The sequence below is a fragment of the Typopeltis vanoorti genome, chromosome 5 (assembly GCF_054136105.1).
Source record: "Typopeltis vanoorti isolate ZY-2024b chromosome 5, IOZ_Tvanoo_1.0, whole genome shotgun sequence".
Lineage (NCBI taxonomy): Eukaryota > Metazoa > Arthropoda > Arachnida > Uropygi > Thelyphonidae > Typopeltis > Typopeltis vanoorti.
Genome location: NC_143553.1, coordinates 87,390,934 through 87,406,580, shown reverse-complemented (window position 1 = coordinate 87,406,580; position 15,647 = coordinate 87,390,934). Strand labels below are relative to the sequence as shown.

Genomic DNA, 15,647 nt, shown 5'->3' with positions numbered 1-15,647 from the left:
ACCAGTGTATCACAAGGATCAGTCCTTGGTCCACTGTTATGCAATGTGTACATTAATAACATTGGGAAGGATTTGACAGGCAACATAGTTATTTGGTGATGATGGAAAGATAGGGTAATCAGTAATTGGGCTGATATGCAGTACTTGCAGAATGATTTAAATAGGTTGGAATTGTGGACATGGAAAAATGTACGCTAGCTCAATGTCAGCAAATGTAAAGTCATGCATTTGGCTTGATTAGATATCCAATGTCGTATTATATTGGTGGGATTATGCTAGAAGAAACTGACCAGGACAGGAATCTTGGAGTGTTAGTAGATAAGAAGTTGAAGTGCATGGGCCATGTAGCAAAGATTTGCAAATACAAATCACAAGATAATTGTGATGCTGAAACAAACTTTGACATGTAAGGATAAGGATGTTATTTTGCATCTTTACAAGGCCTTGATAAGACCTGACCTGGACTATTGTGCACAGGTGTGGTCTTCTGGTGCCCATTGTGATTCTGATAAAGTGGAGAGAGTGGAAAGGAGAGTATTAAAAAATGATATCAGGATTGTGGAATAGTGATTATGAAGACAGATTGAGAATTTGTAGGCTGCATAAACTAGCAAACAGGAGAAAGAGAGGTGATATGACTGAGGATTACAAAATTCTGAAAGGGTCATACAGGATTTCAGATGATGGAATTTTTCATTTCGTGGAGGGTGAGGAAAGGACAAGAGGACATCCTTAGAAGCTGAGAATGAATGAATGATGCCAAGTCTAAGATATAGATTTTTCATTCAGAGTGGTACAGATCGGAATGAATTGCCATTGGATGTTGTGTGTACGTGCTAGTGCAAGTACATGCTACGTGCACTAGCTATCATAGTTGTTCTCGAATTCATTCAAGAACAAGTATGATAGCTAGTGCACGTAGCATGTGGCCTCCCCCCGATGAGTCACTGATTCCCTGAAGGTGACTATTAATAATTATAAAATATTGCCAGTAACAAATACATTGCTAAGATTGATCTCATATTTCAAAATAAATGTATTTTATTTTAACACGTGTAATTTTATATCTCTTGTGAACAAATTTTATGAACAAAGGTTAGCTCTGCTTGCAACACATTATCTTAAATCAACACATACTAATTTCATTTAGGAATCACTCACTCTAAGTAATAAAAAAAAGTTCTCATTCTTATTCAGTACAATCTTGCAAAACTTCTAGAAATGCCCCTAATGGTAAAATTAGGGGCATTTTTCCATTTGAAAAATATCTCCTATCTCCATTTAACAAATAACTCTCAAGTGCTTAAGTGTTGCAATCATATTCTTTGCATTAGATCTATATATCACAACTACATGAAAAAAATGACAGCCAAAATACTTGGTTTTTCAAGAAATCGAATTTAGGTTATTCGTTCTAAATTCAACTATGAAACACAGTCATTCTAGGACATTACGACAGATTTTATAAATTTACTCTGCTGTGTGCAGAAGTGACTAATAATAAGGAAATATTATACAATTTCTTGGCTTATGACATATTTCATTTTCTTTTAAAAAGGCATAATTCTAAATTTGTCATTTTGCAACCTCTTCCAATGTATGATAGATTGTGTGGGTTTAAATTCAAATGTCATTTCTGGAGAATTCTTTGAAAAGCTGACACTTGACTTTTCAGATTTCCTATAGTGATTACTGTAAATAACTTGCATGGTTGTATTGATTATTTTAGTGCATCCATCAGCATGCTTTTAAGCAGTGTACCTTAAAATTGGCAATTTTTGACATGTCATTTTCTTTCATCGGTTGCAACTAAAGATCATGTCACTGGCTCCCTTCTGATACCAGTCCAACCATAGAGTACCTATCATATCAATATCTCTCTTAGTCTTAACAGAAAAATGTTTCCATTATAACACTTGAAGTTTCTCATGATATTGCTGTGTAATATAGCACAAGTTAGCAAAATAATTATTAAGCAAGGATGAACATTGTTCAATTCATTTCACTGCAACGAACATTACAATGAAATGATTAATCAATTTGAAGAAAGTTCAGTTTTCCAATATGAAATGACATGGTGTTTTTATAAAAGTGGCATGCTCACAAAATAAAAAACAAACATGGCTGTTTACAGAGATCTTCAGGAGGGTGAGGAAGAGGAGAATTAGAGAGAAAGAAATTGACAACTAATTGTTGATGTGATAGCAAAAAGAGAAAACATCACAGAAATAAAGTGAAAAAGTAGTCATGTAGATTTAACATAACTTGCTGTCAATGAATTCCAGGAATATCCAAAATTTATCATTTTAGTTACTTTTAAAATTATTGCCAATTTTTCATTATTTTTTTTTCTAACTCTTTAGAGAAAAATGTGAATGTGAATTTGTGCATTTTTATGTTGGAACATCATGTTGATAATAACCAGTCCATGTCCTGAGCAGAAATCCAACAGGTATTTGCCATTATTATTAGCTTTGCTCTTTTCTCCAAATTTTCCCAAAATAGTTTTGTATGTCTCACAATCATTTCCTACTCTACTGTTTAGATCCTCCAACAAGGACCAATGTTTCCTTTTTGATTGTGAGCCTCAAAAAAATTCCTTCACTTCTATCTTAGAAGAACCTTCTGTGGGACCATACGAGTAATAAGTCTCATTGTCCAGTTCCCCATTCTGATATTTGTTCCCATTCAAGAAGATTAGCCTCGTATTTAGTGTTGAATACTATGGCTAATCCTTTTCCTTGATTGTCATTGCCTGAATATAACATTTTGTATTTATTGCTCAGAAAGATCTCACCAGTTTGTCTTTTTTGTTTCATTCATCCCTATTATGTCGATCTGGTACTTATCTAATTCCTCAGCTAGCTCCATTTCTTTGCCATTCAGGCTTCTTATGTTGACAGTACCGATCTTGAACTCTGGTGATGTTGAGTTGGGGTGTGTTTTAGGATTTGTTCTAGTAACTGACTTTTCGCTGTTTGCCCTGGTTCCCTGGCAAAAACAACGGGGACCTTGTTTAACCAGGCGATGCCCCAGCCAGCATGAAATTGTCATGTTTTACCATCATTTTATATTTTGCTTTAAGCCCATAAGAATATAATATTGGTCGGTTAAATCCCAAATTGCCAGCCCATCCACGTTTGTTCAGTATCCAGGTATATACCTAACAGGGTGCACCACGAGAAGGTGGGGATTGGACATTAGGTCAGAAGTCGTGGTCAGTTCTCTGCATTCCTTTAAAGGATATGTGAAAGACTCTTAGTTATACAGCTTTGAACCTTAAGCATTCTTTAATTTATCATCTTCACTAAAAACTGTGCCTAAGAAGCTGACATGTTTTACTCGTTCTATAGATTCTCAATTCACAGTGCAGTTGATATTTTCAATGCTTCTGCCTATTTTCATTGTCTTTGTGTTGTTATTGCTGACCTTCATACCAAATCGATTACAACAGTTATTCAATTTAGTCAGGAAATTTTGAGTCAGTTAGCCTAGTGGCTATGAACTTTGCAACCATATGCCTGGGGAAGGAGTGTCCTAGGTTTGATTCTAGTCGACGACATGAGGAGCTTAAGGATCTTCCTCAACCATAGCCAAGTTAGCCAGTCTTGGATGTGGACAGCAGGGTTTTTTCCACCAGTTTATCTAGGTTTTATCATCCCGCAAGCAGGCAAACCGGCCCAGTGAACACAGACTACAGTCATAGGATATAGTACAGCAAGGAAGGCAACAGGAAACTATCTTGACTCAATCATTTCGCTAGTATGGTAGCATATAGCTACCCCCGACCAGCTGAATGGCTGAGGGAACAGAATAATAGAATAGGGAATTTTGCAGTTATACTCCTAAAGATTTCTTTAGGAGTATAACATCATCTGCATAAAGTAAAGAGCTGAGATTAACATCTATTTTGATATCAGGTTTAATACCACTTTCCTTCATAATGTGATCTATGTAGATAATGAATAACAGAGGTGATAATGTACATCCTTGTCTGACACGAGATTTAACATTAAACCATCTTTCCGTACTTCAATTCTTACTGCAACTAAAATAAAGACTAAGTATTGCTTGATATAATGTCCTATGGAATAGCTTTTCTCTTAGCACCTTGTCATATGCCTTTTCCAGATATACAAAGCTTAAATACAAATCTTTGTTATATTCCCATGATTTTTCAACTATTTATCGTAAAGTGAAAATCTGATCCTGACAGCCTCTATTTGGCCTGAATCGCTTGTTCTTCACCAAGCTTCCCTTCCACAATCCTTCTCAACTGTTTCTCAAGTATACTTGCATAAATCTTACCACACTCAATAGAGAAATACCTCTAATTCTAATTTGAGAGCACTACTCAAATCATCTGGAATTTGTCTCTCTGTCCAGGCCTTCTGAGCTATGCAGTGCAGCCACTATAAGACTTTTATACCTCCATACATGATAATTTCTTGATCATGTATGGATATGTATTTCTGATTGCATGCCTGGTCAGTGTTTTTACCTCTTTGCTGTCATCACTACTTGTTTCATTTAACAATTTTTCATAGTAATTACTCCCTACATCAAAGATATCTTTTTCTCCAGTTTTCATGTCATCTTTAATTCCTTTTACAGCACTCATTCCTCCACTTCTGAGCTTTTTCAAACCTCCAGAATATCTTGCCACCTTCCTTTATTTTCTATGTTCTTACCAAAGTCTTCCCATGATTTTTGTTTAGCTAGCTTTACACAATGTTTAGCTTTCTTACATTTATCTCTGTATTCTCTAAGAGCTGACTTATTCGCCAGGAACTTTCGAAAGGCTTTCTTTTTTTCCATCACTACCTCTTTAACTTCCTGTGTCCACCATGGATTACTAATGTTTGTAACCTAGTAGACAACCTCACCACATACCTCTCTGGCTGAATGAATCAATGTTTTCTTCAGGATTTGCCAGTGAATCTCCAAGGTTTGGTTCCTGTTCTCAAACTCAGTTTTTCTTGAATAATGTTTGTGTATTTTAGTCTATAGTTCACATCTGAGAGCTGCTCAACTTTTATTTGCTTTAAAACTTTCTTACATGATCTTCTTTTCAATAGGAAATTCAATTTTATCTTTCTCAAGACTAAATGGAGATCACTTCCCATTTCAAAGTCTCCATGCACTCTAGTGTCCTGCACCAATGAGAAAATATCACTATCAACAATAATATAGCCAATGAGACATTTCATATTAATTGTCTCTTCTCTCCATGTGAATTTGTGCACATTTTTATGTTGAAACATTGTTAATAATAACCAGTCCATGTCCACATGCACGCACACACACATCATACACCATGACTTGAATGCATTCAATGCCTCTACAGCGCCACACTTCCAGCAAACACATTGCAACCAGTCACAACTCAATGCAAAAAAAACCTACCCTCACCAATTTGCTCAAGCTCTTTTCATACAGCATCCAGAGATGGTCTCTTGTTTTTCTCATCCCAACCCTTTCTGTGAAAACTCTGATCCATGTTAATCTGGTAATTAGCCCTTACAACCTAATGCCTCGATCATGTTCCTTCCTTTGTCCTTCCATACGTTAGACTCTGCAATTCATAATCAACATTCCAGAAACCACCTTAGTCAATCGTCACTCTGAACCCTTTCCAACATCTCTTCATCCTTTTGAAAACATGGTAACCAGATCTGTGCACAATACTCCACATGAGGTCTGATCAAAGCCTTATATCATAAGGTGCTGTGCTGCCCTCAAAATTTAAGCAAACCATCTCCGAAATTTCAGGTCTTTATCCATCAACATTCCAGATCCCTTATCTCCTCTAAGACATTTATCCCATCATATACTCTACATCCCATCTGTGCTTCCCAAAATTTAAAACCTTACGCATTGAGCTGATATCCACATTCATTTGCCCATTCAGAAAGTCTATTCAAGTCCATTTGCAAGATTACCACATCCATTCTACTGCTCACAGTTCTTTCCAATTTTGCATTATCCGACAAGAACTGTATATCACTATTCAAGCCTTTCCCAAGATCATTAATATACAAATTAAACAGCAATGGCCCCAAAACAGATCCGTGAGACACTACTACTGACTTTCCACTTCTGGGATATCATGCCCCCAGTACACAACTTGCTGATTGCTATTAGAGAGCTAATCTCCAATCCATTGCACTAATCTACCCAACCCTATCTGTTTCAGTTCAATTAGCAGAGTTTGACAAGTGGAAATGTATGAAATGATTTAGCAAAATCTACGAGGGGGGGGACTCAAAAGTTCTGATAAACACCTAAAAGAAAAATATTAAAGCACTGATATAAACACAAGAAAGAACATATCTTAAATTCTTTAACCCCACGAAACATGGAGGTCAAGATATTTTAAGATAAGTGTTTAGCAGAACTTTTCAGCCCCCTCCCATCCTCTAAATATACCACAGTGCATGCATCACCTTCATCCAATGTGCCTGTCACCTTGTTATAGTAAGTAGATTGCTAAAACATGATATTTCTTTAGCAAACCCATGATGGTCTTTAATTACAGATTGGCCTGTAATTCAAAGTCACCACTTTATGAAGTGGAACAATTCTGTTGTCTTTCCACTCCTTTGGAACTTAGAGAAAAATCTAAGACTCATGTTAAAGATATAAGTTAAAGCTGTTAACCCCCTGGAACATTCTCTCCAAGATACTCAGTCATATACAAACAAGTCCTACAGCCTTATTGATATCAAGTTAATGCAATTCCTGATATATATACCTCCTGATCAGTCAGCATCCATCAGTGGCTCCCTCCTACTGCTCAAGTTCTGCATGATGTTACTTTCATGAGGATGAAATACACACACTGGCCACTGAATTAGAAACTTTTATTTTACATATATAGGCATGTGACTGTCAATACTGATCCTCTTCAATTCCCTGCGCATAATTTGTGAGACGTGTCAGGAACAGCCTATATTAAATGCTTTAGTCAATTGTTGCACATAGGAAGTTCTGTTTGTCCACGCAAGCCTTCTCTGATGAAGGTGATCTCGTTCCTGACAGTCTTACGACCATGATTAAGCTTGTTAGACAAGCTATGTGGGTTATTGCTGTTTTCAAGATCATGACTCCAGCCAGATAAATAATAAGCTCTTTATTGAACTCTGAAAGATCCTTTGTTTTTTCCATCAGATAATATTGGAGTCTTGATAGATAAAAGATTAACGTGGAGGAAAATTATTGATCCGAAGTTAGTAATGGTGTAACTTTTTCATGTAGTACAATCATAATTATCCTGTACACCTCCTAAGGGTACATATCAGGAATATAATGATTATAACAAAGACATTTTGTTGGTCCTGCGGTGCTCGTTATAATGAAGTTAAACTGTATTTCAGTTTCTTCAAACCTTTCCATAGCAAAAGATTCTATAAGTGAGTGGATTGGGGTTTTCAAATTAGTGTACTGTGCAGTGTTGTTAACTGCACCTTGGCTAAAGGAGGACAGTTTGAAGAATGAGCAGAATTAAGAAATGCTCTTCATTTCTGTAATCTAAGATATGATTAGACATGGGAGGTGAAAAACATCACTTTAATTTAATGACTGCTACCAAATAACATCCTGGCATATTTAGTAACCAGGGATTAAATCCACAATGAGCAGTTCGTTAATGGAATTTTAAATGAAATAAAACAAAATCTATATATTTACCCAAAAAGAAAAGAACCAAAATTGCAATGAAAACTGTGAAATATAAATTGGCATAACTTCCTAAGCTTCTAAGGAATCTTGATTTAAAAAATTTCTGCCATCTGTAAAAACAAGAAAATTTTATTAAAAAGTGAATTGTTTGTTAAATTCATACATCATAGATAACTGAAAATGTTAATATAACATCTAATATATAAAAAAAAATTGAATTCAAACAACTGCAGCACTATGTGGTATCATAAAGTATTGCAGAGATTTTAATGAGCAAGCATCGTCTCAACTCTGGTTGCATAGGATGTTATTAAATTAGTACTGAGCAATTACTGACACCTGCATATTTTGCAGGTATCAGTAACCAATTCTATTGGTTCTTGAAAATTTTTTTAAATAGTAAAATAGCAGTTGAACTGTTACAGCTCAGCTGGAACAGTTGACTCATTGCAGGATAAAAAAAAAAAAAAAGAAAAAAGAAAACTGTGGTTTCCACCCAATAAAAGTTATTTAGTAAATCTATAGAACATTTGTAAACTGTGGGTGGGCTAAAGATACCTATCCCTTTTTTTAAATCAATTTTACATATTTTTGTAACTTATTTATTTTTAGTCCAGAAACCCTGCTCTAGAGACTAAAAGTGGAACTTTTTCAAGTCACATCAGGTCTCAATAAGTGAGGTGGTGGTGATCTCACACTGGGCAGAAATTAACCTCCTACTTAAAGACAATCACAAACATCCATTTCATCTTTGTCGATTTGGAAAAGGCATATGACAAGGTGCCAAGAGAAAAGCTATTCAATACGCTACAATTATATGGCGTCAATGGGGCATTATATCAAGGGCATTAGTCTTTATATGAGTTGTAAGTCAGCAGTTAGAATTGAAGGAAGTATAGGAAGATGGTTTAATGTTAAATCTGGTGTGAGACAAGGATGTATGTTATCCCCTCTGTTGTTCATTATCTATATGGATCACATTATGAAGGAAAGTGGTATTAAACATGATATCAAAATTGGAGATGTTAATGTCAGCTCTTTGCTTTATGCAGATGATGTTATACTTCTAAATAAATCTGCTACAAGTCTGCAAGATTCTCTGACTAAATTGAATAACTGTTGTAATAGATGTGGTATGAAAGTCAGCAATAAAAAGACAAACACAATGAAAATAGGCAGAATCATGGAAAATGTCAACTGTGCTGTGAATGGAGAACCTGTGGAACAAGTAAAACATTTCAGCTACTTAGGCACGATTTTTACTGAAGATGGTAAATTAAATATAGAAATAGACAACAGAATCAGCAAAGATGGTATGGTGGGAAGTCAATTGAATAAATTCATATGGAATAAGAGAGAAATTAGTTGGAAAATTAAATTGGCTGTATACAAGACAGTGTTCAAACCAGTTTTAACTTATGGATCTGAGAGCTGGGTCAGAAGTAAAACACTTGACCAAAGACTAGAGACCGCAGATATGAGCGTCCTGAGAAAGATTATAGGCATGAACAGATGGTATCAATGGCAATATCATATTAAAAACGAGGATATTAGGAAAGAACTTGACATTGTCAGCATCCAGGAATGCGTTAGCAGAGCTAACCTCAGGTGGTATGGTCACTTAAACAGAATGGGCGAAGAAAGATTAGCAAAACAAGTGTTCTCTGCCAGGTTGGCAGGAAAAAAACCCAGAGGAAGACCAAGATATAAATGGATTGATACGGTACAAAGTGCCTTAGATGAGAGAAATATAAGATCTGATAATGTTGGAGTCTTGACAAGTAACAGACTGATTTGGAGGAAAATTGTAGACATTAAGTTAGTAATGATGTAATTTTTTTCATGTAGTACTATATGATAGTACTACATGAAATAATATCATAATTACCTATACTATCATATCATAATTACCTTTTTTTCATGTAGTACTCTAGTCCTGTACACCCCTTGAGGGTACATGGCAGGAATTTGATGATGATGACAAACATCCATGCCCATGGTGAGTTCAAACCAGCGATCTATTGGTTGGCCAACCAGACACTTTTTTTGGCCAAGCAATTCCAACAAGTTGCCTTTTAAATAAAAATCATGTTTATGGGGACTTAAATGTTGTGACTTCAGTGATGTGTCATGATGTTGTTCACTGGTGTCCAAAAATTAACAACGCACTAATTTTTGAACTGTACATGAAAAAAAATTTCATGACCACAGCCAAATGTGGATGTAAATTTATTGCCAACATACTAATAAATTTATATTACACAAAAAATATGTTAAAAATTTATGCAAATTAAATTGCAATATATTTTTATTAAAAGTGACAAATTTCTTAAGGATGTAGTTAAGGAATTAATGTATAGTGCTTACAGAAAACTATGCAGAGAGACATTTCAATATGGAATATGTCCATCCTGAACAGCAATGCAACTCTCACAAAGTCATACCATGCTTAGCACCAGTGATTCAGTTCTTGAGTCAAACTGGCCCACTCCTCCTTCACAGCAAGGATAAGGCCTTGTTTGTTTTCTGGGGGGGGGGGGGGTGATTTTGATGAGCAATGTATCTCCCTATTGTATCTCAAATGGGTTGAGATCTGGGGAGCATGCTGGCCCACTCGATTAGATTAATATCCTCAGTCTCCAAAAGTATCTCCAACTGCTCATGTACAGCATTCTTCTCCCACATCAACAAGGGATACATTCCAAGACACCTTGCAGATAGTACCGAACCCTATATATACTGTTTTTTTCCTATATATATACTTGTGATAAAGTTTAATTTATAAATTAAGCACAGTAAGAGATTAACAATAATAGCTAATAATAAAATAGAACAATTATAATAAATTACTGTAACAAAAGTTATCTGAATGTGAATGGAATCTTAGCAACCTCAGCATACGTTATTTTTATTATTATTTATTTATTGAAGTTGAGAACTTACCTTTTTCACTTAAAAGGAAGCACTTTACAGCTTCTCTTTGGCATATTCATATTGCCAACATGACTACTCTTGTGCTTTGGGGCCATTATTAACTAAAATAAGAGTTACTTGAACACAAGCACACTGTGACAGTCAATCTGATAACTGAGAACTACTCAGAACGGCATGCAATTTAAAATTTATGAATTGTCTATTACTAAAAGAAAGAGCCATATGGCTTCATTCTAAGTATGTAAAATGACATCAGCAAAGTGGATATTAGATCCAACATTATTTCAAAGTTAAAGTTTGTAGAAACTATGAAAGTTCCATAATTGACCTGACAGCTTACAAGAAAACTTTAATAAGTTTCTACAAACATTTGGCTTTTGAAATAATGTTGGATCTTTAATATCCACTTTGTTGATGTAATTATAAATTGTTTATTTCTGGAATTTTCAATTTAATATTTTCGGACTGGGGTTGACTGAGGATAGCAAACCCGTGGATAAGAGGTACAACATGGTACCAACATATTTTTATGAATGACATTGTATTGTCATTCATAAAAATAAATTCTTTGCCTAAAGCACCATGAAACAATCGAACATGATGTTGAACTTCATTGCAATATCGTTCACCAGTCATAGCCATTTTTTCTAGCACTTGTAGTTCAGTGCATCCATTGAATATAATTCCTCCCCACACCATGACCCCAGCACTGCCATATCTATCCCTTTCAAGAACATTTTTGCAATGGTAATCACTTTCAAGTGTCGTCTAGATGAGTAATTTTAGTCATAGACTAAAAAGACCCATCCGTAAAGAGTACATTAGTCCACTAGTATCTTGTCCAATTTTTATGGATACAACACCACTGAAAACATGTTCTACAATGAGCAGTGGATCAAGGGATGCAGACTATAGGCCTTCAGGTGTATAGCACACTTATCACAGACATCTTGCCACAGTTTGTTGAGATATGTGTACCTGTGCTTAAATGGAGCTGACTTGTGGCAAATCAGTTACATTTTGCTGTATAACCAAAAATCTATTTCATGCTCCAAGGTAGAGTAAGGGCGACCTCAGTAAATGTCCGGAACACATTCCATTGGTTAGAAACACTGCCCAGAGCCTGGATACAATGCCATGTGAGATTCCAAATTCTCTGGCAATATCAGTAATTCTGCAGCCTTCAAGATTTCACACTCATATTTCCACTATCACTTATTCCTTCCACTACATTCTCAACATTTTCACTATCACACTTTTCACTGTTAACATTTGTCACTTCATTATCCCACTTTTGACACATCTCTCATTTCTTGCAGTAGTTGTGAAACATGTCTGACATGTTTCACAACTTGAAAAAAAACCTAACTCCACTCTCACTTTTATACCATAAGCCATTCGCCCTTAGCAATGAATAAACTGACACAAACTATATTGCATGAAATCCCTCATATTAAACTAACTGAACAAGGAAGACTTGGCTGCAGTTTTTTCTTAATGCACCTATGCCACATAAAACATATTTGTTATACAATATACATGTAACAAGACTGACAGAAACATCCCCAACCACATACTTTTTGTAGCTGGTATAAATTGGAGGAAATATGATGCTCCCATGTGTCAATGCCAGGTGAAATGGCTGTGAAAACGTAACTGACAAAGTTTGAAAGAGATGTTGTGATAGGATGCCATATTACAGGCCTATCTGTTCAGCAAATTGGGTCATGGTCAACAATCAGTGATACCATACTGAGATGGGTGTCAACTGCAAGTGCTACCTGCAGTGGACAACCCACTACACTCACTGAACGTGTTGTATGGTGCTACAAAAGATATGTAAAAACTGTCATTTGTCAGCCGACACTTCGAATATAAAGTTCTGAGCATCAACTGGAATGAATCTGTACAAAAATATTTAGAACAGCAGCTCACCACATGAGTTTCCATGGTAGGACTGCAATTTGCAAGCCCACCCCCCACATTACCCGAATAACATGTAGTGTTGTCTTCAGTAGTGCAAAGAGCAAGTAAAGCAGGACGTAGCAGTCTGAAAGGCTGTGTTATGGATCTCGCTACACCATCTACAGACAGATGAATGGGTGTGCCAGATGCCTGGTGAAGTCTCCTACCAAAGTGCATAACCCTAACTGAAATTTGGAGGTGGCAGTGTGATAGTATGGTTTTGGTTTGGCCTCGAATCTGTTTGTGATGCCATGAAAATTAAACTCCAAGAGGTATATGAACATTCTAGACAATGCAATGCTTCCTACTTTGTAGTGGGGCATGTAGAAATGCTCCACTACATTGCTAACCATTGTCCCTTTCAGCAAGAAAATTCACTGTGTCATAAGCCTGCTGCCGTAACTGCATGGTTTGTGAACATGAACATCACCACAGTTGATTGGCCCTCACATGGTATGAACTGGAGCATTGCTCGAGGCCAAGGGACATCTACCCACAACAATCCAAGACCTCATTACACGCCTACAGGAAGAATGGTCCAAAATTCCCATTGATCTTTATCGTATGCTTGTGAAAAGTATGCCCTGTAAAATTGCTACAGCCATCGTAGCAATTTTACAGGGAAAGATGAGAAGATAGTTGTGGATATGTAACGGAATACTGATATTGTACAGAATACCAGGCATTGGTTGACATATAACGCTGATGATAAGAGAACTGCAATCAACAAGAGCATAAGTTCAGAAGAATCGCAAGCGCATTGGAAGCAGAATATCTGAGCATTTCTGATACAAGACAGGCCAGTGGGATAAAGTATATAGTCATACATACATCAGAAAATCAGCTTAAAGAGTGTGCAAGGTAAATAAATAGGAGAAGAGGATACATGAGAGAGAGAGGAAAAGAAAACTGAATTTATGCAGCTGCTGAGAGATAATGGCATGAATCCCAAGTACAGAAAAGGGGAGGACACAGTGAGTACTAGATCTTCTGATAGCAAACAATATAGTTTGTACTTCATCTATTTAAAAAAAATAAAAAGGTCCTTAACAAAATAAGGTCACCTAGGTAAAGCGCAAGGATACTGCTATCATTTCTTATCAACACATTACTTCAACCTTAGTATCACCTGTGGGTCTGGCTCCCACTGAAGAGACCTCAATAAAGGTAGAAACCAGTCTTGATAGCGACCCTTCTCATAATGCATAGCATTATACATACCCGTAAGGATATGTGCTTTGCATTATGGGATACTAAGGCAAGTGATGTGAAGTCATTAGCTTCACATCAGCCTGTCCAGATTTATATTTCAGACACAAAGTTTGTTTGCTTACACTTGGATAAAGGATTAAACCAAGTATATAATTTCTTGGTATTATTTTTAATTTATAGTATAACCAGTGGAAAAACTTCCAACAACTATCTTTAATCCAGAGTATTTTAATAATAAGGTGCGACACCTTTTGGCAACTCGTATATGAAAATATGACTTCTGCATTACTTCAACCTCAGTATCACCTTCTCAAGCCTGGAGCCACACCTCCACTACAAATATTATCAAACTGCAATGTGTGCAAAACAAGTGCTTGCAAATGATTTCTAAACACCCCATGGTTTGCCAGAAGCAATCAACTTCATCAAGATACAAATATTCCTTATATTTTCTCTTTCCTGCACTCTTTAGCAACAAAGTTCTTCCTAATACTAACATCCATATACCCTAACGATCTGGTTTGACAAGCTGTAGCATATGAGGCAACAGATATATTCAAATATAAAAGACCAAAAGCCATTTTAACTTCCTGTAGCAATGAATAATCTCCATGCCCATCCAGTGCGAGCAAACTGCTCATAAAACTCTACTCTCACTGTAGCTGTAACAGATAGCGGGGAATATGAAAAGCTTCCTGCTTCACCCCTAAAGACATTAATGTCATTTGTCTCAGTATCACCTCTGTGTCTTGCTCCCACTGAAGAGGCCTCAATAAAAGGTAGAAACCAGTCTTGGTAGTGACCCTTCCCATAATGCATAGCAATATACATACCCATAAGGATATGTGCTTTGGATTATGGATACTAGGGCAAGTGCTGTGAAGTCATTAGCTTCTATATACACGTTGCCCAGTTCTGATTATATTTCAAGTGCAAAGTTTGTTTGCTTACACTTGAACAGAGAATTAAACCAAGTGGAAAAACTTCCAACAACTATCAATGTATTTAAAAAGTGAAATAATGACGATTTAACACATACGAGGGTGGTCTGAAAAGTTCTCGGCCTAACAATGAAAAAATGAATTTATAATTTCAAAATTATTTTTATTTTTCAATATAATCTCTTAAGACTAATACATTTATTCCAGCAATGCTCCAGTGCCATTATCCCATCCCTGTGGTGGTTCTCAGCAAGATCTGCAAAATATCCCTCTACAGCTGCAATCACCTCTTGATTCGAAGAAAAACGCTGACCAGCGAGGAAGAGTTTTAGTTTTGGGAAGAGATAGAAGTCAGAGGGAGCAAAATCTGGGGAATAGGGCAGATGTTCCAATAATTCATAGTGCAAATCCCTTAATTTTCCCATTGCCAAAATCCTTTTGTGGGCAGGTGCATTGTCCTGATGAAAGATGATTTTTTCTTCTGCAAACCTGGTCTTTTCTCACGAATTTTTTCGTCTAGTCTGGTTAAAAGATCAGAATATTTCCTGGTTATTGTTTTACCCTTTTCAATATAATTAATAAACAAAATGCCTTTAGCATCCCAAAACACTGATGCCATGACCTTTCCTGCTGATGGAACCGACTTTGTCTTCTTTAAGCTGAACAACCGGCTTCTGTCCACTGTTTTGACTGCTGTTTGGATTCTGGTGTGTAATGTTGAATCCAAGTCTCATCCATAGTAATAAATCGACGCACAAAATTAGTTTTATTCTTGTTAAAAAAGCTTCAAGCACTGTTCAGAGATTTTCATGCAAGTGAGATTTTGATCTGCTGTGAGCAAGCGCAGCACCCATCTTGTGCAAAGCTTTTTCATTTGCAATTCTTCATGTAAAATCTATTCTACATGTTCTTTTG

At 36.2% G+C, this 15,647-nt stretch overlaps 1 protein-coding gene across 2 annotated transcripts in view; it reads right to left on the bottom strand.

The window, feature by feature from the left end:
* The window catches only part of LOC150106624 (B-cell receptor-associated protein 31-like), a 172,955-nt gene that overhangs the window by 47,458 nt on the left and 109,850 nt on the right, over positions 1-15,647 (bottom strand). For both annotated transcript variants that reach the window (XM_090392587.1, XM_090392586.1), the window contains exon 3: positions 7,690-7,790. In XM_090392587.1, the coding sequence (XP_090248713.1) occupies positions 7,690-7,790 (101 nt within the window). The remainder of the gene's footprint in view (positions 1-7,689; positions 7,791-15,647) is intronic.